Source organism: Mixophyes fleayi, chromosome 12, assembly GCF_038048845.1.
Source record: "Mixophyes fleayi isolate aMixFle1 chromosome 12, aMixFle1.hap1, whole genome shotgun sequence".
NCBI classification, from domain to species: domain Eukaryota; kingdom Metazoa; phylum Chordata; class Amphibia; order Anura; family Limnodynastidae; genus Mixophyes; species Mixophyes fleayi.
In genome coordinates, this window is record NC_134413.1 from 41,620,455 (window position 1) to 41,644,916 (window position 24,462).

Below are 24,462 nucleotides of genomic sequence, written 5' to 3' on the forward strand. Positions count from 1 at the left end.
TTTTGATCTGTCGAATCATAAAATGTATATTCATGGTGACAGGCTTGTTGAAAACTAAAAGGCATGTAGTCTGTTAGAATGTACAAATGTAATAAAGCCACATTCCAGGTTTACTTCTTTCAGGAACGAAGAGGGAAAACTAGAAAAACTATACATTTCTTTAAAAAAATAAATATTTACTACCGCTAGCCCTTTCATCTAATACTAACATACTTTGCCACACAAATGGGGATTCAGTTGTATTTATAAACACCTATTGTATTGTATACATAGCTCATTGGTTTTCACAAGATGAACTTCTCCCCTTGAATTTTTCTTGAATGCCTTTTCGAAGGTTCATGTAGGCATTTGTTTATAGGCTCTCTGCTCAAAGAACTTAATATTTCTGGTGACTTCTTGTCCTTCCTCCATCATGAAGGACAATAACACAGCATAACAAAGAACACAATATTAATCTATATTCTGTGAAACTGTTTTAATATCTTTATATGATTCAGTGTATATAGTTATAGTTCATATAGCTGAAAAAACTCAACTTTAACTATCCTTAAAAAATAATTGGAGATCAGAAACAAATGTTTGCAAAAGGCTATATCGACACATTTCAGATTAAAGTGCATATTCATATGGACACAAGTAGAAAAAAATGAAACCGATAAATTTTAATCATCAGTTAAGAGTTAACAGTTAAAATAAATTATGATTACTGCAACCTAATAATACAAATAAATTACATACAGTAATGAATAAAACCTATTCAGAAACATCTCATACTGTTGATGTGATTTTTTTTTTTTTTTATTATTATTAGTTATTTCTTACTGCTTTAATTGGCTAAAGTTTAGAAAGTGCTTTTTTTTATTTTGTTTCTTTTGGTAACATTTGTTTCTGATCTCATATGTATTAGAGATTTTCAGATTGCTTGTATGATTTGTATACTGTGTGTGTTATATAAGGCAATGTACTTGAGAATATTGGGTTTACGTAAATGTATTGCTGGCACAATTCCATCTACCTATGCTGACATAGTATAAACTGAGATATCACTAGGGAGAGACACACTGCTTTGTGCTACAGGCTCTTCTAACTGGACAGAGGTACTCTACTCGTTTTAATCTACCTATCTACCTAACTTCCATTTTAAAGAAATAAGAGCAAAGGGGGAAATGATGGCTCTCAATCATTAGTTTTATCAGTGGCTATGGAATTTAATCATGCTTCAGTGTTCTCCTCCAGCTCCTATTTCCCGGGCGCACCACCCGGCTGTTTTTACATGCCACCCGGCTCTTGGAGCCCAACATAGTCCTATTATAATAGAATAAACCATTGTTTCTCCTATTATAGCAAACACTATGTGAGCACTTCAGCCAGCAGTGTGTGTTAGACCACTGACCAGTCCTGGCAGGTGTTGGCAATAACCTTCAACATTTTTCATTATTGTTGCAAAGTATTAAAACTGTCCCCACCCAGGTACTTCTTAATGCCACATGACTGGCAAAAACTTTCTGGGGAGAACACTGTGCATAGAACTAGCATATGCTAGATTTATACCTCTACAGAGCATGTGGCTGCCTTCTATACTTAAGTCTTTTTACCGTAGTATGTACATCTTTTGCAAGCTTCTCTCTCTGCTCGAGGCTTAATCTGTCTCAGCTTCTTGATAGTTTGTGTCATTTAGCTCATTCAACATTTTCACATAATCTCAGTGGGGACCTCCTTGTTCAGTTACTGTAACTGTTAAGCTGCACTCTAAAAATAACATGTCTGCATGTTGGTGTGTTTAACAGTTATCCAGCCACTAACACTGAGTGAATCAATTACACAGAGTTTACACATACACCTTTTGAAACTACCTGGCTCACTGATAATTTATTATTCAATTTACTTGTGGTCATGCAACAAATTCTTTTATTGCGTGTTTTACATGTTTGTATCTATCCTGCTGTTTGTAGCTGGGACTCCAGAAGACAAGATGAGGTTGTTTCTGATATATTACATCACGTCTGCACAGCCCCCCTCTGAGGTACTGCCAACTACTATATTTTGCTGGGAAAAAATGTCCAAATTTCCATAAATTACGAATTAAGCTCTAAAAAGTAGTGAATTATTTTCACAGATTTTGCTGGTAAGGATGAAAAAAAAATCTTGCATGCACATTAGTTGTTGTTTTAAAATTTTATTGCTAGGGCCATAAGGTAACACATAAAGGTGTCTCCACGTAGCTTTATTTTATTGGCTTGTATATGCCATATTTTCCAAATACATTGCTAGCAGCCTTCTGTGCTTTTTAGCTACGTCTTCATTTCAGGCATAGGAGTTTGTTTTCATTGATCTAGATACAGCTGTAATAATGCAGAGCCGATTCATATCGCAGGGCTATGAAGATAAACGAGGCTGAAAAGCACAGAAGTTGGCTACAGAGGTAAAAATATGATTTGGTAAATACAAATTACAGGAGGACGTGTATAAACCAATAAATTAGTCATTTTAAGGGAGAAGGGGGAGATCCCTTTGAATTCATGTCATTTTGCTTATGCGTATCCTGTATAAAGTGGCATGTCTGAAACGTGCATTCTTAATAAGCTTTAAATTTTTTTGCTTTTTTAACCAAACAAGTATCCTTTGTGCATCGAGATTAAAGAATGTATTTTTTTTATTTATTTTTTTATATCTGTCCTCCTCTGAAGGGAAATCATGTGGCCCCATCCCAAAGAATGGCTTCTTTCTTTTTCTCACATGTGAATTGTGTTTTGTCAGAAGTGGCTTCCTGTTTGGCTTGACCATAAATACAAAGCTGTTTGGTATTCAGAGAACGATCGCTACAGTATTTCACAGACATAATGGGAATAAGCCACATGATTCTCCAAAACACACACGTTATGTTTTTGATTACTCGTAGGGCTCATTCACACCAATGCATTTATTTTTGATGTGCAGTTTTTGCATACATTTTTCATTGTATGTTTTGCCTTGAAAGTTGTTAATGATGTGCTTGTTGAGGATGTTTGATGCCTTTCTGGTGGATTTGTAAACATGTTAATGGGGTCCTGTGCTCAAAACAGGAAGTGACTTCTTTCTTCTCCCCTTTATAATGATTTTTTAAATGTGGTGCCTATTTTTTTCATTATGTTAACTCGCATTACTGCATTTAAACAGGTGCATGCAGTAATTTTTCGTATCACTGCGTTCATCCATGCTAATCAACACATGTCAGTGATAAATGGATTGGAAAGGGGAGAATTCCTGGTGTCGGGACGCATATCTTCATGTACCTATCTGGGAAGGGCACCAACCATTGCTCTGCTTCACGGTAGGAGTAGACCATTACCAATTCAGGGCGCTTCCTTTTGGCCTAGCTACAACTCCCAGAGTATTTACAAAAATCATGACAGTAATGGTTGCCCGTCTGCATTCTATGGGGGTGAGCATAGTGCCCTATCTCGACGACTTGCTTATCAAAGCCCCCTCAGATCTGTTTCTTTGTCAGCATTTATACCTCACTATAGAGACCCTGCGGTTGATAAATGTCCAGAAGACCAAGTTAATACCAGTCCAGTGGATGATTTTTTGAGGTCTCATAATGGACATCAGAAGGCAGAAAATTTTCCTTCCATAGGACAAGGCTTGTTCGGTACAAGATCTAGTGACCAGGGTCCTAGACAGTCACAAACCTTCCATGTTTCTTTGCATGAGGTTACTGGGCATGATGGTCTCAACCCTCGAGACAATCCCCTATGGAAGGTTTCACTCAAGATGTTTCCGGGGGATCTCCTAAAGAAGTGGTCGGGTTCAGCTCTCCACTTGTCCCCAGAGGCCTGTCTATCTCTCAGGTGGTGGAAGAGTCAAGAACACCTAAGCATGGTCAGAGCCTTTGCCCTGTGCTCCTGGATCATCATAACTATGGATGCCAGTCTAAAGGGCTGGGGTACAGTAGCGCTATATTTGCACCTTCAGGGTCCTTGGTCGGAATAAGAAAGCTCCCTTCCAATAAATATCCTGTAGTTGAAGACTCTAAAAAAGGCTCAGTCCCTAGTTCAGGGATTCCCAGTATGATTACAATCGGACAATGCCGCGGTGGTGGCATATATCAACAAACGGGGGGGTCAAGAAGTCCAAGGGCAATGGGCATAGCAGCCCAAATATTTGCTTGGACAGAACAGTTTGTTCCATATCTGTCAGTCATATTCATTCCAGGCATTCGAAATTGGGAAGCCGACTTTCTAAGTCGTCACACAGCAATGCCAGGGGAATGGTCACTCCATCCAGAGGTTTTTCAGATGTTAGTTCGGAAGTGGGACCCCCCGAATCTGGATCTGATGGCGCCCAGACACAATCGGCAGGTTCCCAGGTTCTGGCGGTGGACATAATGACAATGCATTGGAATTTCCGGCTAGGGTATCTTTTCCCTCCCATTCCAATGCTCGCCGGGTACTCCGGAGGGTCAAGCAGAGAGGATTCCCAGTTAAACTGGTGGCTCTCTATTGGCCCTGCAGGGTATGGTATGCAGACATCCTTTTTCATGGCAGTGGGACAAGGACTTCATCTTCGCAGCGACCTCCTTCTGCAAGGTCTATCAGGACCTGTCTCAGCTGGCTTTGACGGCATGGCTGTTGAAGCCAGCCTCTGGCGGTCAAAAGAGTTTTTTCCCAGGGTGGTGAATACCCTGTTATGGGCTAGAAAGCCAGTGTTAGCTTGCATTTACCATAGAATCTGGCGCATTTACATTAAATGGTGTGAAGACCGGGCACACAATACAAGCAAATTTCATTTACACTGGCTGCTAAGTTTTCTTCAAAACGGACTTGATGTAGGGCTCCTCCTGGGTTCCTTAAAGGTCCAGATCTCTGCCCTTTCCATCTTCTTCCAGAGGCATCTGGCGGACCTTCCGTAAGTTTGTACTTTTTTGCAGGGGGTCCTGCACATTCAAGCTCCCTTTGTTCGTCCCACGGCACCCTGGGATATGAATTTGGTACTATCTATGCTTCAGGAACCTCCTTTTGAACCCTTACAGTTAACACACCTTAGATTTCTGACATGGAAGGTGGTGTTTCTGCTGGCCTTATTGTCGGCCAGAGGAGTGTCAGATCTTTTGGGGCTCTTTCCTGCAGGGAGCCTTTCCTGGTCTTCCATGATGACAGGGCGGTGCTTCGGACTGTCCCTTCCTTTTAACCAAAAGTAGTTTTCGGATTTCACATCAATCAGGAAATAGTGATTCCAGTGTTTCAGGATGCTTCCACAGGTTCTTCCTTAGAATATTTAGATGTGGTCAGGACATTACGTATTTATGTCCAAAAAGCTGAGGATATCCGACGTACGGACTCTTTGTCCTAATTGATTCCCAAAGAAGAGGCTTTCCAGCTTTCAAGCAAACCATTGTTAGATGGCTTACCTTTGCAATAAAACAGTCATATCTTAGGCTAACCGGATTGTGCCTACCCATATCATGGTACACTCCACTAGGTCTGTGGGGGCTTCCTGAGCTGCGCGTAATGGAGCCTTAGCTGATCAGCTATGCCGAGCAGCCACATTGTCCTCGGTCCACACATTCACCACATTTTATCAGTTCAGTGGGTTCGCAACCTTGGATGCTAGCTTCGGCCGTAATGTGCTAGGTGCTGGGCGTCCAGGACGGTCCCTCCCTTAGGGGGCTGCTTTGGTACTTCCCCATGGTAGCAGTGTCCTCCAAATAGCATGAAAGAGAAAAGAGGATTTTTTTTTATTTTTTTTTTAAAGTAATTTTTATTAGGGTTTTTTTTCAAAACAAAACAATGAGTTTGAAACATACCAAGAGGAGGATTTTTATACTTATGATAAATCCCTTTCTCTGATTCCATCTGGGGGACACTGCGTTCTCTCCCTTCTGTTCTTCTGCTGTTTTGCTTCTTGATTGGTTCGACTCCCTTTCCTTGAGGGGCTTTAGAATTACACTGACTAGTTGCAGAGGGGTCTCTCAGCAGCCACAGTTTAACTAGTTAAGTGCTAACTCCACACTCCCCAGCTACAACCCCATGGTAGCAGTGTCCCCCAGATGGAATCAGAGAAAGGAATTTATCGCAAGTATAAAAATCCTCTTACCTCCAATACTGCCATTGAATATTTCTCAATCGATCTTAACAAAACGATATAACACATCCTGTATCAGTCATTGACCTCAAAGATTCTTCAGCCAACATATCACTCAACTGCATTATAGGTCTAATATGCTTTGAGCCATGTAAATGATTCCCAAAGAATTTCATCAAACATATATTTCCTCCCATAAGGCATATCAAGTTGGGCATTTAGTACTTCACACAAATATTTTTGGCAATGTACTTCTTTACTTCAAAAGATTTATGAGAGCAGACGGCCTATAATTCTCGCTGATTAAACAGAAATGTTTCATCTGTGGACAGCACGGTGGCTTAGTGGTTAGCATTTCTGCCTCACAGCACAAGGGTCATGAGTTCGATTTCTGACCATGGCTTTATCTGTGTGGAGTTTGTATGTTCGCCCGCTGTTTGAATGGGTTTCCTCCGTGTGCTCCAGTTTCCTTAATGGCATCCAATTAACCTACATACTGGTAGGTTAATTGGCTGCTATTAAATTGCCCTTAGTCTTTGTCGGTCTGTGTGTGTGTGTGTGTGTATGTTAGGGAATTTGAATGAGCTCATTGAATGAGTTCTCTGTGCAGCGCTGCGGAAATAGTGGCGCTATATAAATAAATATATAGATGATGATGAAATGTTTAGTTGATGTTTTTTTCACTTTACTTTCATTAATTTCTCCTTTCTCAGACTGACCTAGATCAGTATAAGAAGGCCCTGGAGGATGCAGGCTGTAGTTTGGCACCTTTAAACTACATTAAGCAGTGGAAGTAAGTAACACACTTTGCTCTGCAGTATTGTATTTCAATCAGGTGTGTGGAAACAAAAAACTAAACGAACATCAACGTGTCTTTGGTTGTTTATATAGAGCCTTTGCAAAGATGGCGTCCACTCCGGCGAACTATGGAATTGGTGCTACTAAATCCAAAGGGTAAGAACTTTGGAGGAGGGCTTGTACTTTTCTGTATCTCCTTAAATCTGTCAGTTATACATTGGACCAGCATTTTAAGGTTTCAATGAGAGTGTTCAGTCATTGGCTCTCTCCAGCCTGTTTAAAGTGGAGAAAACCAAAAATTTGCCTTAACACAAGTTTATATGTAAAATATATTTTTACACACACAGGCTCAATTTTAAATTATATTTGTCACAGTTTATAATCAAAAGCAGGAACACATAGGAATTCCATTGTAGAGAGAGGGCTACAATGGAATTGTATTTCTTCCATGGAAATAACCTGTGGCTCCTCACATCAGTGTTGCCTTCACTAGTTCTGGTCCTTTTCTAGGAACACTCTCACAACTCCTCCACCAACTTCCTATCTTAAACACACAGCCACATGCCATGGTTGCAAATTTCTACTCACTACACAATTCTGTGCCCACTGCGCATTTCTTTATACTAATGCTCCTAACCTTGGCTGTGTATGTGCTCCAAACCTATACATATGCTTACTCCTGGCCTGTCCTCGACCTTAATTGTCTTGTTCCCATTGTATTCTTGTCCGTTGTTTGGGGCATATTTACTGAACTGCAGGTTTGAAAAAGTGGAGATGTTGCCTATAGCAACCAATCAGGTTCTAGCTGCCATTTTGAAGAATGCACTAAGTAAATGAAAGCTAGAATCTGGTTGCTATAGGCAACATCTTCACTTTATCAAACCCGCAGTTTAGTAAATATACCATTTTGTCTTCTGCTGCTTAGTAGGGCAAAGCTGGGGGAGGCTATGACCTTTTGGTGATCAGCAAAGTTCATGACATCTTTGCAGGTATACTGATGAAGACTCATTAGACTCGGCACCCCATATAAGCCAATACTACTTTTAGCCTTTGTTAAATTTCTTTAATTCAAAGTCAAATTATTTCATTAATGGGGAGCAGAGAATACACAGGTTACATCCACATAGGGCTAAATCCACACTTGACCCTGCTCTACACACACATTATATACTTTAGTATAATTGTCTTTATTTTGTTTAGAGATCAATCTGAGTGTGCACAAATTTAACATAGGCATTAACAAAAAGACATTAGTTGTAATTTAACATGACCATAAAGCAATCCTTTTCTAGTGTTACTAGTTATAGAATACACACAACTCGCTGCAGTAGCCACTGCTGTCACAAGATTTAGCTTTCGCCTGATGTTTAATTGATGTTAATCCTAGGGTGGTTACAGTACAAAAACATCATGGTGAGAACAGATGGTTAATAGAACCTGTTGAAATTGACAGTGTAGGTTTTTTTGGCCTTACATAGGAATCTTTTGCTTGTAAGTTAACCTGATTTTTCTCTTAGCCTAAATCACAAATCGCCAGTATGTGACATATACTTTCACACATTGGATCACAGTTCTCCCAGTAGTATTGTGCTATTTAACATTCCCTCATCAATTAGGACAAGGTGGTTCTATGCCCTTTCTAGGGAGACTACAGATACTGCCAATGTTGCCATTACTCAGTTCCCTTCAACCACAGTGGGTCTCTTGTCCCCCTGCTCCCCTCCCCTGATAATGTCAGACGTACCACATAGACGCATCCACCACTCAACTGTTTAAAGTTACACACTGTTTATTTAGGTACAATGAGCCTCTTTTCTGCAGCCATTTCAGAGAGGAGAAACTGGCACCAGTGGTGCATCTCTTTATACCCTGTCTTCTTTTTTGTACTTCCAGACTGCTCTCCAGAGTCATGAATACAGGGTCACAGTTTGTCATGGAGGGGGTGAAAAACTTGGTTCTAAAGCAGCAGGTAAACAGTCTAAGGAACCAGAATTATTTTGACGTGTGTAATATCAATAGGCAGGCAACCCACCTGCTACTGATGGTTGATGAAAATGTAATTGAGCTATATATGAAAGTATAATATGATGAGTGACTGCACACAGAGTTTAGTGTACATTTAAAGCAGTCTCCATCGTGTCATTATACCGTGGTGTACCAGACATACACAGCTGTGCAAGTCTAATCCAGCACAAAGCACATAGTCTGCATTTAGATTAATGCTAATCATATTGATAGTAAGGTTGTCATTCCACTGTTCAGTGCTGTAGAGCTGAGGATCTTGTGTTCCCATCAACATACGGGTTAATCTAGCCACCTTCCCATCCTGCCCAGTTCCCCTATCCTGTTTGTTTTGGCTGCTCAAAACAAGGACCTTTGTGAATGTGCTTAGACATTTGATACAAGCACTATGCACAGGACTTTCTGTCACATCTCCCACTGAGCCCATAGTAAATGTGTCCACTCTTAGAATGTCAGCGGTAAAATGTGAATATCCCTGGCTAGAATTATGTGTGTATGGAAATGTCAGTTCTTCCTTCTCTCTGCTGTACTCAAGGAATAATAACATACATATGAGTCATAAATACAGATTCCTGCATGGCTTCTTAAGGTTGGCCAATATGAAGCCCAGAGGACAGACTCCCTATTTTTCTCTGTTATAAGACAACTTTGCTGAAACCCCTTGGAGCAGAGGAAGGCAACCTGTGGCATTTCAGTTGTTATGAAGCTACAGGTCCAAAGGCTAGTGTGGGTGCTGGGAACTGTAGTTCCACAGCAGCTGGAGAGCCACAGATTGTCTGACTTTGCATTTTTTGGATGTGTTTTGCCAAAGACAAGAAATACTTTTTGTACTTGCTTGTTTGTGCATATGTTTGTTGCAAAATGTTGCAGGCACATTGGTGAAAGAATGTATAACTGAATAAGGAAATGCACAGAGCACCTGGGTGTGACAAGATCCTCTGCAAAAATGCACATTATACTGTTTATGCTACTCAGTCCTTGAAATATGTAGGCAGTACTTTGAGAGTGGTAATTTTGAAATAAACATTAGCCATTGTTCCTTTGAATTATATAAATTTAGTCTCTGCACTTATTTTTGTCTTCCTAGAATTTGCCGGTCACTCGAGTCCTTGATAGCCTAATGGAAGTAAAATCCAATCTGGTAAGAAGAGGTCCAAGTTTTAAACTCCAGGGTAAATGGGATAAGTGGTCCCTACTTTGCATTTGGCTTCTGTCACATAATTGTATGTAATCTGAAAATCAGGAGGGTGCATAGTTTGCGAAGTGAGATTTGACATTTCGGTTTGTATGCTTGCCCTCAAAAGTGGCCTGTGATATTTTCAACACACTGAGGCTCAAAAACTGCTTTGTTACATCCAACTTCCTAGCATCATAAATATATTAAAGTGCTTCAAGATCGCTCTGTTCCTACCAGTTGTTTTTATTTTCCTCCTTGTATGTTTATGTTTTTGTTATTGATGGTTTTATTTTATTTGCTCCCAGCTGCAAGTAAAAGGGGAAGGAAAAAAAATGTGCAAATGTTTTGGAAAGAACTCTGGCCCCAGCCGGACGCCCTCCTTAAAGCTGATTTAGTTGCCAGGAGCTCGTAAACTTAAGGCTCTGGGGGCCATGTGTTTGTGTATAAAGTCTGATCTCCATGTACATGGTCCAACCTACTTCCAGAGGCAGCTTTAACCATTTGCTGATGAAGAGCCCATAGTGCATCAGAACAGATTATTTGTTTGTTTATGCTCCCTTCACGTACTCCAAAAGTGGGGAAGTACCCAATCGAGGATTTGGTTTGGGATATAAAGTTATATTTTTTGCTTAAATGGCAAGATATTATCATATAATCCCCTCCTGCTTAATTGTAATATGCAAACTAGTTTGGTATTTTGCAGACTGTTTTGTGTTCAGCTGAAGTGTAATGATTTGGTTAAATCATACCAAAAGGCCAGTAATCACTTATGTTGTGCTCTTCTGCTGGGGAAAGTATAAATATGAAAATAATAGGTTTACACTGTATCCACCATGTCTTTATATGTTGTTGTAAATGCACAGCTTGTTTTCATGTCCCATGGCTAAGCTATAGCTGGGAAAGCTGCTAATTTGATGAGTAGTGACTTTTATTTACAGCAGACATGATTGCAAGCTTGGGTTATCAAACAAGACAATCTTCTACATTCACTTTGAAGATTTACTGACAGCCATCCCAACTGTTAATCTGTCCTCACATTTTATATTTGCTGCCATGCAGCACAACATGGCTTTGCACCTTCTTTCTGAGTTTACACCGCACTCTATGGATTTAAAATGTAGTTTAGTTACAAGATCATTGTATATGTATTGTTACTGATAAATATGGGATTTAAACTTACAGACCAGTGGCAACCCTGCTTCAAGAACAGTTAGGGGGGAATTCAATTCCCCCCGAAGTACCGCCGGGTTAAAGCTATTACCGTTATAACGGTAGTTTTAACCCAGCTTTCTGGGCTGGCGTTAGAACTACCGTAATAACGGTAATTACACGCAGTATTACCGCAATAATGCGCAGGCCGCGGCCAATTGAATATGCCCCTTAGACGGTCTTATTGACCTAAATTGCAACATTTATTATTCATTTATAATACTTGTCCTTCTTTTGTCATGCTGCAGGAGACAGATGACTTCAGATATTTTGATCCCAAGATGTTACGTGGAAATGACAGGTGACACTTATTCTTCTAAACCATTTTGTAGCCTAATCCTAAACTACCTCTACCTACTGCAGGAATCTTATGACAGGAAAGGCCCCAATTAGCACAGCAAGTAAACGTCTGTGTTCTATTTTATGCATTTCAATGCCTATATTATATGGACAGCCTCTCTATATTTTTTACCCAAATCTGCCTTGTTTGCAGCCAATATGTCCCGCTTATATGCATATATTTAGTCAGTTGCTCTTATTTTCAATATATCCATCTTATGAATTATTGTGTGCTTTTTATAGAAAGCATCATTTTATGGGTTGAATCTTCCAGCTCCTTGTAGTGTAGCTTGAAACCAGATATTTTCTGATCTGACAAACATCTCTTTCTTGTTTATAAAACAGTTCTGTACCAAGGAACAAGAATCCGTTTCAGGAGGTAAGTATAGTGACACCCTTATGAATTTTGGAAAAGTTATTAAAGTTACTGATGGCTTTGCATACCATACAAGAAAATAATGCTTTCTGGTTTTTCTTTTGTAGTTGTTAATCACAACTATATTGTTTACTAGCTATGGTGTTTCCTATAAAACTGTAGTTTATTGTGTAGCAAACAGACATTTCAATACAAAATTGTGTATGTTCACACACTGCAATGTAACTAGCAAAAGCAGTCCTTTCTCCATCAGGAAGTTTTACTTGACGTATGTAAGTTAGGGACAATGGAATTATGTTATTACTAATGAGGTGAATGAGGATGCTACTGATAAAATAGAGATAGGTACAAGTTTTGACTACAGCACGAGAACAAATTATTCCATTTGAAAGTTATCAAAAATTGATGCTGGTGACGAGAGAACACATTTAAAGTATACACTAGATGGTATTTGGTGCCTACAAGACTACATACAATTTATCCTGGTACCTCAGATCTATGTTGGAGAGGTTGTGGAGAGGTGGGCTCATTTTTCCACATTTGGGGGACATGTCCTAGTATCTGTAATCGTTGTTCGTATGTTGTATGTATGTTCCTTGCAGGATAACCCCACCCTTTCAGCACCTGTTATGGCCTATAAATTGATTTGAGCAGCTTCCACTTTTGTAATCGTTGTTCGTTGGTTGCTGATCTAATAGCAAGAATTTTAGATATCGAGGTGTTGCCCGACCCAATGGTCATGCTGCTATGTTCCTGGGTTAAAGCTCTAAATAAACAGGGAGACAGACTTGTCCAACACATCTGTGCTGCTACTCGCCTGCAGATAGCAAAAGAGTGGAAATCCCCTCACCCACCTAGCCTTCAAAGTGTAGTTTCCTGTGTGTGGTACATGGCCACTATGGAATATATTACCAGTCTTCTCCATGACAAAATTCTAAATTTCCACAAGGTTTGGGACTTCTGGTACTCCTACCATCAAGCAGCAACGCCCGTCACCTGAAAATCTTTTCCTCCGATATATTTTCCCCTTCTCCCCTTTACCCTTATCCTTCCCTCTACACTTTTTCTATCTTCTTTTCCCCCTCTTTCTCTTTTTTTAATTTTATAAAACAAAAAAAAAGGGATAAACATTAAGTAATAACTTTATGGAGTTCCACGGTAGTAGAGTTCTTTATAGTTCATAGGTAGACTGGATTAACCTTCTAGTCTAATTTACATTTCTCATCTCGTTTTTATAGGTTAATTCATTGTTAAAACAGTAAAACAAATTGTCTGTAATAATTTGCTTCGTGTTTGCTAATAACTCTCTATACATTTATCGTTATATCTTGACTCCTCTACCTCAACTTATTTTTTGTATGTAATCTACTGTGTGGATCTCATGTTTTTGCAAAAATAAAGAGATTTAAAAAAAAAAAAAAAAAATGGATGCTGGTGGGAAAGACAGAGTGGATGGTTACATACTATTGTGAATGCCACCATAAAGACATTGCAGCAATTGTTACTGTTCCATCTCTTGGGTGTAAATGATCTGACCAATGTTTAAGCCAGCAATGCAATCCATCTGTCACTTACATCATGTCTAATCCGTAGTAATGAGGGGAATAGTCCATGTCCTCTTGTCAATATGAATAGTTTAGCACAGGCCTGTCCAACCTGCGGCCCTCCAGATGTTGTGAAACTACAAGTCCCACCATGCCCTTCCAGCTATCAACAGGTTGTCTACTGGCAAAGCATGCTGGGGCTTGTAGTTTCACAACACCTGGAGGGCCGCAGGTTGGACAGGCCTGGTTTAGCAGGAGTAGAGGGAGGCTAGTACAACTGACCTGTCCTAAAGCAGAATATACCGATCAACATGGTTACCGTTAGCAGACAATATTGTAAATCTCCTCTAGTGCAGGTCATCTCAAGTATCGTCTGCAGCCAAGATTTCTCTCTTAATATTTTAATGGACTCAATAAGATTTTTATTCTAGAATTACTGTTCTTGTCACATTAAAACATTGGCTCTGTATAATAAAGTATAGTACCCCATTGCTCTGCTTTTGGCGCAGAGTGGCGCTATGTGTAATTCTGAGTATAGTATAATGTGGCTCCTTTTTTGGTAGCTGTAGTACTTCTGAGTTACTCATTTTAAAGAATGGTCCTAATAATACTGTTGAAGAACACTGTGTAATGTCTAGTATTGGGTGGTGGTCTTACGCACCGTTCACCTTATCCATGCCCTCAGTCGTTCCTCTGTGTTCTAGTCCTACTGACCAGATTTATACAAGTGTTATTGATGCCCCTTACCTATATAATTCCCATTGAAGTGCACAGTAATTACACATAAGAGAATAAAATAACAGATATTAAAAATGTTTTTCACAGAAGCAGACACAGAAAGGGCTTTAGATTGGAGACTGCAGTCTGGAAATAATACCAAAGGTGTTGGTTTTGCTTTTTAGTTAGATACACGTGTGATATTTTTTGCCTTTGTGGTGACATAGAGTTTGTTGTATTTGTTTTCATAATGTTTAGGAGCACATTGTGATTCAAGGTAGAACTTCCTTTGAAATTCCATGCAACTTGTCACTTGTTCTTAGCTTGGTTTATGTGTAAATCTAGGCTCCCTACATCTTACAGTGACTGCTGTGTATCCCTGTATACAATGCTTCTTTCATCCTTTTACTTTAGAATATTTACTTAATACATTTCTCATATGCAAAGATAAATCTATATGAGATATATTCATCCATTCAAGTACTGTATTTTATTAAACAAGTATTTTTTGCAAATATTTATTTTATTTTCCCTGCAGGCCATTGTATTTGTTGTTGGAGGCGGTAACTATATTGAGTATCAGAATCTAGTGGACTATGTAAAGGTTAGTGTACATTGACCATTTTAGCCTTTTTTCTAAATTTCTGGTCTTTGTTCCTCTTTTCTTTAGTTTCATTTTCACTATTGTGATATTTAATGTGGCACACCAGAGTCTGCCTGTATCCTTACTACATTGTTAATTTTATTTTCCCTCTGTAGTATATCTGTAATGTAATTTTCTATTGTGCTTTTGTCTCTTTCCTGTTTACCTCTCCAATTTTTCTGTCCTTTGCCTGGCCTGCTGTCTCTCTGCCTTACCACTCCTACATAGTATCCTTTCTTTGGTCTTCTCTCCCCACATACAATATTTATATTTTCTATTCCCTGAACTGCCCTATCTTCCCTTACCTCTCTTACTTTCTATCTGATCCCCGGATTGTTCTCTCCTCCCTTACCCCTCCTACTTTCTATCTGTTCCCTGACTTGCTCTCTTTCCTTATCTCTCCTACTTTCTATCTGTTCCCTGACTTGCTCTCTTTCCTTATCTCTCCTACTTTCTATCTGTTCCCTGAACGTTCCTCTCTTACCTTACGTTTCATACTTTATATCTGTTCCCAGGATTGCTCTCTCCTCCTTTGCCTTTCCTACTTTATACCTGTACCCTGGACTTTCCTCTCTTACCTTACGTTTCATACTTTATATCAGTTCCCAGGATTGCTCTCTCCTCCTTTGCCCCCTTCTACTTTATACCTGTATTCTGGACTTTGCTTTTTCCTCTTTCTTACTTTATATTTGTTTACCTGAACTACTCTCTCTCCTCCCTTTCCTACTTTATGCCTGTTCCCTGGACAGCTGTCTCCTATCTTAACTCCCCTCTTTTTTTTATCTATATACTGAGCTGCCCTCTCCTTCTCTCCCCTGTCTCCCTCTCTTCAAGCAGATGCCTTTGGCTAATTGACATGCAAACAATCTTCCCCATAAAAATAAAGTTTCATGGCATGCATCTGGCTTTGGTTTTGCTTTGCTCTTGGATCTTGTCGCTGGTTGCTAAGGTCTGTCCTTCCTTTGCTGACTCTGCCATAGATTTTATTTATATGGTCTTCGCCAGCTCCCCACAACAGTTCCCAGGACCATTTTTTCTATAACCATCAGCTACTATCTGGGCATTCGTTTTAACCATTTCACTTACAGAAGTGAAACAAGGCATTTAAAAGTTCTGGTAGTATATATCATTAATTACAGTGTAGTCAGGCTTTGTAACTACTTAAATGTATCAAAAATGTATTTAATGATGGCCTCCTAAAATTCCATCTTGTCTTCTTTCAGACCAAACAAGGAAAACATGTTCTCTATGGCTGCACAGAACTGTTCAATGCTGCACAATTTGTTAAACAGGTAATAGTCTTACTGAGTGCTGTCTGTAACATGCTGAGTGCTTACTACCCCAATTTGTTCTCTCTGCCACAGTCTTGCTTAGAGCTTCATACCCGGTGGTACTCGTTACCAAGGCCACATTAAATCCGACAAGCTTGTAAACGACTTTGAAATAACAATCCCTATAAGCCCTACACTAATCGAATAACTACTTAACATATTTCAGCAATGGACTTTGTCCAGCGCTTGAAATTCACAATCCACTGTACCATCCGAAAGTGTTAAACAGCTACAGTGTGAAATTCCATCATTTTAGTATGGGCAGAGTGAAAATGACAGTTTTAAAGCGCCAATACCCGGACCCCACACCTGTATAATGAAACTAGGGGTGGGGTCCGGGAATTGCTTCTTTAAAAGCAATTCCCGGACCCTGACAAAGTGTCGGAACATTTTGTGTTTGATACATTGTAATTTTTTTTTAGAATACTTGTTTTTCAGACTTACCTACAGTGTCTTGACCAGGTTTCATTTGGTAATAATAATTAGTAGATTATGTAATTTGCCATAAATTTTATATTTCACCACTTAAATGGCTTATGTAACGAGAATAGTTCATACATATGGGTGTATTCCGGCCATACTGTCTCTGTTACTCCTCAGATGATAGGCTGTATTCACTATCAGAATGGAGCGATTTAAATGTCAACATGTAAGTATTCTAATTTTGAACACAACTATAAAGGAAATAAGGGCGCTTATTCTTTTACTACTCTCGTACTGATACTCTATGATTAAACCACATCATTAAAGTGGAGTAAGGCGTAAGAGTTTTATCATAACCTTTGTGACAAAGGTTGAAGCACTTCTCTGTTTGATCATCCACTAACAAGGACGCTGACTGCAAAAAGTTAGGGCAATAGAGTATATAAAATACAGTCTAACGACAGACCTCATACAAGCTGGAAGTTTAAAGAAATATCTCTTAAGGACTGGGAGCCCTAAGAGCTGCGAGTCAGAGCAGCTGTTGTTCGCCAGCCAGGCAATCTGCTATATACACTGGCAGCTAAAGAGATAAGATTGTGAAGAGTGCAAGTCTCGGAGTGTTGTAGGTGTGAGCTGTAGCCATCCATGTACATTATAAACGTTTACACTACAAAATAAATCTCTTGTAGCTGTATGTATATAAAGTGGATTAGACCATGTATTGGGAACAGTGCAGACTGTATAATTGGTGTCCTTCAGACAATCAGTCAGTAGTACAATTTATAATGGAGTTTATTCTTCAGAGTTATTTCAACTGGACATTCCCAGCTCCTTTGTTTAACAAATAAGCATTTAATCCGGTGTGTGCACCTCCGGTTCACTATTGAGATTTTTTAATAGAAATAGTGCTGTTTTGCTAAACAAGATGGATTGCTATATGTTATTATAATGAAGGTTTATCATGTTTTATATTAAATAAAATTGTTTTTATTACATTGTGGTTGCTTGGTGATAAAGCGTCCTTATTTTCTTTATGGGGTTTTTTTTTTTTTCTGTTACTGGATTGGTACATAGTAATCCGAAAGATTGCTGATTTTTTTCTATGTCTGTTTGATCTTTCATTGCCTCTATTATCCTTTATTGAAAAAGTGAGGGTTCTGGTAACTACTCCCTTGACCTATAGAGGACTTTTAAAGGATTTAAATGTTTTTATTGATAATATCCTTTTCTTATGATTATTAAAATCTATATCACCAGTTAAAGTGCCCAATAATTCCCCTACATACAGGTCTATGGGTGTTTTCCTTCTTTAAATTTGAACACATCTGGGCAGACAGATGTTTGACAAGTGTAATTAATGTTCACAAAACGTATTGGTTCCCACACATTGCAATCCGGTTTTGGAACCATAGCTAAAAGAAAATATAAGTGAGGAATTGAGTAACATAGCACCTTACTATATTTCCTGGCTGAATGATGCCTCCACTCATGGAGCGACGGTGGTCAGTATTACATTTTGTTTTCTCTCTTTACCTAATCAAGTCATTTTGGATTTTTATATATAAATAAATTTGGAGCCCACATGTAGAGCCACTTTTACAATTTCCTTCTTTTCTTCTAGTTGTCTCAGCTTGGACAGAAGTAGGCGATGTAGTGACCGGATTCCACGCCTCTCCCGAGTCTGTGATCTGATCATGCAAGGACAATAAGGCCCATACTTGCACCGTTCCATGAATCCTTCTGCTGGCAGAACCCTGCACCAAAATCTGCAAGTGTGAAAGAGGAGGGGTGAAACTACATTTCCCAGAAATCTAATATGCTCTGTATAGTTAATAATTTGCCAGCTCTTCTACCAACTTTAAAGGACTCCCTTACTTAACTGTGGTGGATGTATGCCAGCCCCAGTAACATTGGCATTAACACGGTCTCTGTACAAAGAGGTCATTTCTAAATAAAATCAATAGGTATTGTTTAATTTAATTAAGCGTAATGTGTTATACTAATATCTGTTATGGTAAAAGGATCTGTGAACAGCAGCGTTTACAGCTTGGCATGTGGATGCACTGTGGAAAATGTGGCTCCAATGTAGGGTGCTCTCAAAGTGGAGTCAAGAAAAAAGGTTTAAATTGCTCCAAAACGTGACTGGAAACATTTTGGTTATGACTATTTCTTTGTCCTTTTATGTCACGTCCACCAGAAATATTCTCTGAAAACTACTGGTCACAGGGAAATAGCACCATGCAGTGCCTGAAGAGTCACAGCAACATCACTATCTCTCTTCAGCAGTAGTTCCCATAATTGTTGCTCTGGAGAGTAGAGACTGTGGATCTTTTAACTACAGATAGTGCTACCTCTATTCTGCATAGCAATGTATATGGATAACCCCTCCCCCCCCAGAGAGTTGTTGTGTTTCTGAACAGTCACTGGTTGTCACACATAAGATAGTGTGTTTTCAGAAGTAGCATTTACACTGGGAGTAACTACAAGCTGCAGTCTGAATCTGGATGAATGATCACAGTGAAACTGAAAATCAGAAGGCCTATGATTGTGTGCAGAAGATTTCATCCTTGCAATGTGCCTTTCCATTATTTACTACCCCATAACACAAATCACATGCTAATTCAAGAGAATGCAATGCTATTTCATGTGATGCATCTGAAGTTTTTTAGCATCGGGAAGGGGAATATAGCTGTTGATTCCAGGTATAGTACATAGCTGCTCCAGGCATCTGCTCTTTTCCCCACACATTACCAATTATTCTTGTCTTTACTTATTTAACCCGCTCTCAGATTCTAAGATTGCCTTTGTAAATATAATGGTAACTCTTGCAGGGTGCCACCAGTAACATGAGCTATTAGTTGTCAGAGGTCTAGTGTGAAATTTAAAACAAATATACATAACACATTTAAAGCAGACACCTTTTATAAAAACACAGGTGTAGAAGCAACGTCAACTTATTTAATAGCCTACGGTAGCCCTATAAATGAATTACACAACTTCTAGTCCTTTAATTAACCTATCGGTGCTGCAAATTATGGCGCGTCAAGGAAGGTTACCAAGTAAGTGTAGTTATCAGATGTATATCAGGGGCTTTATATAGCCTTGTATTCTGCATGATCTCCCTCTGAAGGACAAACAGATTTCTATGAAACAAGAAAATTATTTGTAAGTAAAAGAAAATGACCAATCATTGATCACCTTTTAAACCCTTTCTACCTATAGTGGGGCATTGGACAGGCTTGTTTTCTTGGACTGTCAATTTAGTTCCTTGCAATCTCTGCGAATGCTTGCATCTAAACTGCTCAATTTTGTTCCGTCTCCCTGAGTTCATTTGCAACTGGCCTCTTTACTTACAGATCTGACTTTTCAGTTGTGGAAACTCTGTAATTGTTGTTGGCTGCTTGATTTATTTTCGACATATTTAAAAAAACAACTTTTCTAAATAGCCTCAAAGTTTTTCTGGTCAAATGTATATTTTAAACAACTTTAAAACAAGAGCATACTGTATTCTCATGTGTTTCCATCTTGTTGAAATAAAAAATGTTAATACTACACCCTAAGTGTTTAGGACAGATCACACAATAGCATTTTTCACCATTTTACATTTGGTGAGTACATTACAGTAGTTTGCATGATCATTAATACTAAAATTAAAGTTGTCTTCTATTACAAAAATAGTACAATTCAGATATGTATAGCAATATTTAATGGGCCTATCAGAATTGAAGATATATTAAATAAATTTGTAGTTGTAGGGGAAGATTGTTTTCTATGTTAGGACAAAGACTAGGGGTCTCATTGTCTGAAATGCCTTATGATTGAGATCAAAAGTTTACACTCATCATCAACATTTATTTATATAGCACCAGCAAATTCCGTAACGCTTTACAATTGGGAACAAACATTAATAAAATAATACTGGGTAATACATACAGACAGAGAGGAAAGAGAACCCTGCTCGCAAGCTTACAATCTATGGGACAATGGGAGTTTGAAACACAAGGGCATGTGCTACATCATATTGTACAATGCATAGGTAAAAAGTATTGAGTGGGCTTTGTGATCAGGCGCACAGCAATGTTGGTCAGAGGGTTGTTCTCTTGTGTTAGCTGTGTAGAAGGTTGTAATAGGGTAATTTAGGGAGATTAAGATGCTGGTTGAGGAATATCATAAGCTTGTTTGAAGAGCTGGGTTTTCAGTGAACGTTTGAAGACTAGAGGAAAGTCTTATTGTGCAAGGGAAGGAATTTCACAAAGTGGGTGCAGCCCAAATTAAATCCTGTAACCAGGAATGGGAGGATGTGACGAGAGTGGAATAGAGAACCAGATCTTGTGCAGAATGGAGGTGTCGAGTTGGGAGATATTTTGAGACAAGTGAGCCTTCTCACCTCTCTGTCTGTTTTACCCAGTTTGTTTATTAGTTTACTGTGTTTGTCCCCAATTGTAAAGCACTACGGAATATGTTGGCGCTATATAAATAAAAGATGATGATGAAGTGAGGAGATGTATGTCGGTGCAATTTTGTTAATGGACTTGTAGGTTAGTAGAATAATTATATATTGGATTTGTTGAAAAACAGGCAACTAATGTAGAGACTGACAGAGTGGCTAAACAGAGGAAGAACGGTTTGCAAGGAAAATCAATCTAGCCACTGTGTGCAAAATAGATAGTATGATTTTGGGAAGACCAGTAAGGAGGGAATTGCAATAGTCGATGTGGGTGATGATAAGTGCATGAATTAAGGTTTTTGCAGTGTCTTGTGTGAGATATGTGTGTATTCTGGAAATGTTATTTTAGATGTATGTAACATGATTTAGATATAGATTCGGTGGGGAATAAAGGATCGTGTGAGTCAAGGATTACACCTAGGCAGTGAGCTTGCGGGGTGGGATTTATGGTCATGTTATCAATAGAAATGTCAAGCAGGAAGCTTCTGTTTTTGGGTGGGAATATTATTAACGCAGTTTGAGTTGTTGAGAAGACATACAAGATGAAATTACAAAGACAGTCTGTAACGTGATACAGCACAGATGGTGACAGATCAGGAGTGGATAGATAGAATTGTGTATCATCCGCATAGAGATGATACTGAAATCCAAAGGAGCTTATGTTTTCCAAGAGAAGTGGTGTAGATAGAGAATAGCAGAGGACTTAGGACTGAGCCTTGAGGTACTCCAACTAATAAAGGAAGCAGAGCAGAGGTGGATCCAGATAAATTAACACTGAAAGAGTGATTATATAGGTAGGATGAGAACCAGGATAGGTCAGTGCCTTCAAGATCTAAGGATTGTAATGTTTGTATGAGGAGAAGAGAGTGGTCAACAGTGTCAAATGCAGCAGAGAGATCCAGGAGAATTAGAAGCGAGTAATGGCCTTCAGTTTTTGCTGTGATCAAAATAGTGACAACCTTGGTCAGCGCAGTCTCTGAGGAGTGTTGAGAGCAAAGCCTGACTAGAATCTTGGAGGGCATGGGAGCTGAAAGATGGGGCGGTAATTTGAGAGAGAGTATGGGTCAGAATTTTGTTTTTTCAAAATGGTAATCACTGCATGCTTGAATAGTGACGGAAAAATACCATTAGAGAGAGAGATTACAGATTTTAGTTAAGAGGTGGACTGAGCACAGGAGACAAGGACCTACCAATTTGTGATGGTATGGGATCAAGAGGAAAGGAGGTAGAGTAGAAAGATAAGAATAGAGTAGAACTCCCTCTTCGTTTGTGGGATCAAATGAAGACAAGTGTCAGAGGTGCTACAGACGAATTGAGCTGATTGCTTGTCGAGGGAGATGACACCATTTTAAGTTGTATCTTATCAATCTTGTCCTTGAAATAGGATGCAAGATCCTGGGCACTGATGGTAGTCAGAGAGTTTGGGGTGGGAGGGTTGTTATCCATTCCGAGGCATAGCAAATGTAAAGATACCACTAAACATTACAGAATTAAAACTCAGGACAAACATGACATATCCTGATCTGCCCTGGCTATGGCCCGTAATCGGCCAATCCCTCCACTCTCACTTAGGCCATGACGCTTTGCCCATCTCAAATCCGCATTGCTCTGTAAAAAAGCAGGCTGGTGGAGGGAATGTATACATTGTCTTAATATTAATGTAAGGAAATGTTTACATATATATTTGTGACTGATATTAGCAGCATTTTTATATAATGGAACTTTTGTTTTTATTTAGACGTTTCACTTCCCTGTATACAGCCCATTTTCCTGTACTAAAGGCAGGTAATTGTGTATATAATTCCTAAACAGAGGCGAGCTGATGGTCGGTATATCTTCCACTTCTGGTCCATGGCATTTTATGGTGCTAAACTGTACATTAGCAAGTAACCGAATATATGCTTAGCTACAACAATAAGGTTAGTTGCAGAAGGGGACGATTACATGTATATTAATAAATTTAGGAAAATTTTCTGATCTCCTGAAGTGTATTTTTTACAGGTGCCAGTGGACTCTGAATCCTCAAGCATGTTGGCACTTTCTTTTTATGACTGCCAGCTCTGCCACCTATGGGTCTACTGGCACTTGTAGTTCGCCAAGTGGTTTAGGCATGACAGGGCTTGCTTAGACCTGTAATTCACCAGCAGTGGTGACTAGTATTTACATCTGCTTGTTAATGAAAATATCTAATCAGTGAATCATGTTTCAGCAACTGACTGCATGAAAGCATGCAGACATTTTCAAGAGGTTCAGTTGTTGTTCTAACCAAATACCAGAATGGTGAAGAAATGTGATTGAAAGGATTTTTATCGTGGAATGATTGTTAGTGCCAGTTGAGTTGGTTAGAGTATCGCAGAACCTGCTGATCTCCATGGATATTCACACGTAACAGGCTCTAAAGTTTAGAGAATAGTGCACAAAGCAAAAAAACATCCAGTGAGCTTCAGTTCTGTGGGCGAACTGTCTTAATAAGAGAGGTCAGAGGCGAATGGCCAGACAGTTTCAAGCTGACTGGAAGGTAACAGTATATCAACAAACCATGCACTACAACAGTGGTATGCAGCAGAGCATCGCTGAAAGTATAGCAGGTTGAACCTTGAAGTGGATGTGCTACAGCAGCAGACCACACCGGGATCTGCTCCTGTAAGCTAAAGACAGGAAATTGAGGCTACAATGGACACAAGCTCAGCAAAAAGGGACAGTTGAAGGTTAGAAAAACATTGCCTGGTCTGACATCTCTATTTCTGCAGCAACGTGCATATAGCAGGGTCGATATTTGGCGTAAAGGTGGTGGTTGGACAGGTGCACATTAGGCCCCTTAATACCAATTGAGAATCATTTGACTGTCACATCTATTCATCTTCTAATGTTTTTTTTTTTCTAGCAGGATAATGTGCTATGTCACAAAGCTCATGTAATCTAATGCTGGTTCCACAATCGTGACAATGAGTTCAGTGCACTCCAATGGCCGCCACCGTCAATAGATCTCAATCCAATAGATCACTTTTCGGATGTGGTAGGATGGGAGATATGCGGCCGACAAGTGTGCAGGAAGAGCATGATGATGTCATGCCAAAATCTCAAAGGAATGTTTACAGCACTTTGTTGAATCCATTCCACCAAGCATTCAGGCTGTTATGGGAGCAAGAGAAGAGGGGGTGGTCCTACCCAGTACCAGTAAGAAATACCTAATAGTCAAAGTGAAATAAAGGTAAATAGAAAATATTAATAGAATGATCCCTATATAAAGTTGAATGATGCACTTAAAGATGAAGGGTGTAGCTTTAGAATGCGTTAACTCTTTCACACTTTAATATAAAAACTACACAAGGATCTCTTCTGTACAATAGTTACTGTATCAAGACAGTATAAA

The 24,462-nt window shown here is 39.2% G+C and overlaps 1 protein-coding gene across 3 annotated transcripts in view; it reads left to right on the plus strand.

Moving 5' to 3' along the window:
• Positions 1 to 18,622, plus strand: part of SCFD1 (sec1 family domain containing 1) — a 77,905-nt gene extending 59,283 nt beyond the window's left edge. For all 3 annotated transcript variants that reach the window (XM_075192294.1, XM_075192295.1, XM_075192296.1), the window contains 10 exons: positions 1,953 to 2,023; positions 6,777 to 6,856; positions 6,955 to 7,017; positions 8,755 to 8,830; positions 9,971 to 10,024; positions 11,518 to 11,570; positions 11,954 to 11,987; positions 14,784 to 14,849; positions 16,112 to 16,180; positions 18,264 to 18,622. In XM_075192294.1, the coding sequence (XP_075048395.1) occupies positions 1,953 to 2,023; positions 6,777 to 6,856; positions 6,955 to 7,017; positions 8,755 to 8,830; positions 9,971 to 10,024; positions 11,518 to 11,570; positions 11,954 to 11,987; positions 14,784 to 14,849; positions 16,112 to 16,180; positions 18,264 to 18,287 (590 nt within the window). In that variant the 3' untranslated portion in view covers positions 18,288 to 18,622. The remainder of the gene's footprint in view (positions 1 to 1,952; positions 2,024 to 6,776; positions 6,857 to 6,954; positions 7,018 to 8,754; positions 8,831 to 9,970; positions 10,025 to 11,517; positions 11,571 to 11,953; positions 11,988 to 14,783; positions 14,850 to 16,111; positions 16,181 to 18,263) is intronic.
• The last annotated feature ends 5,840 nt before the right edge of the window (positions 18,623 to 24,462 follow it).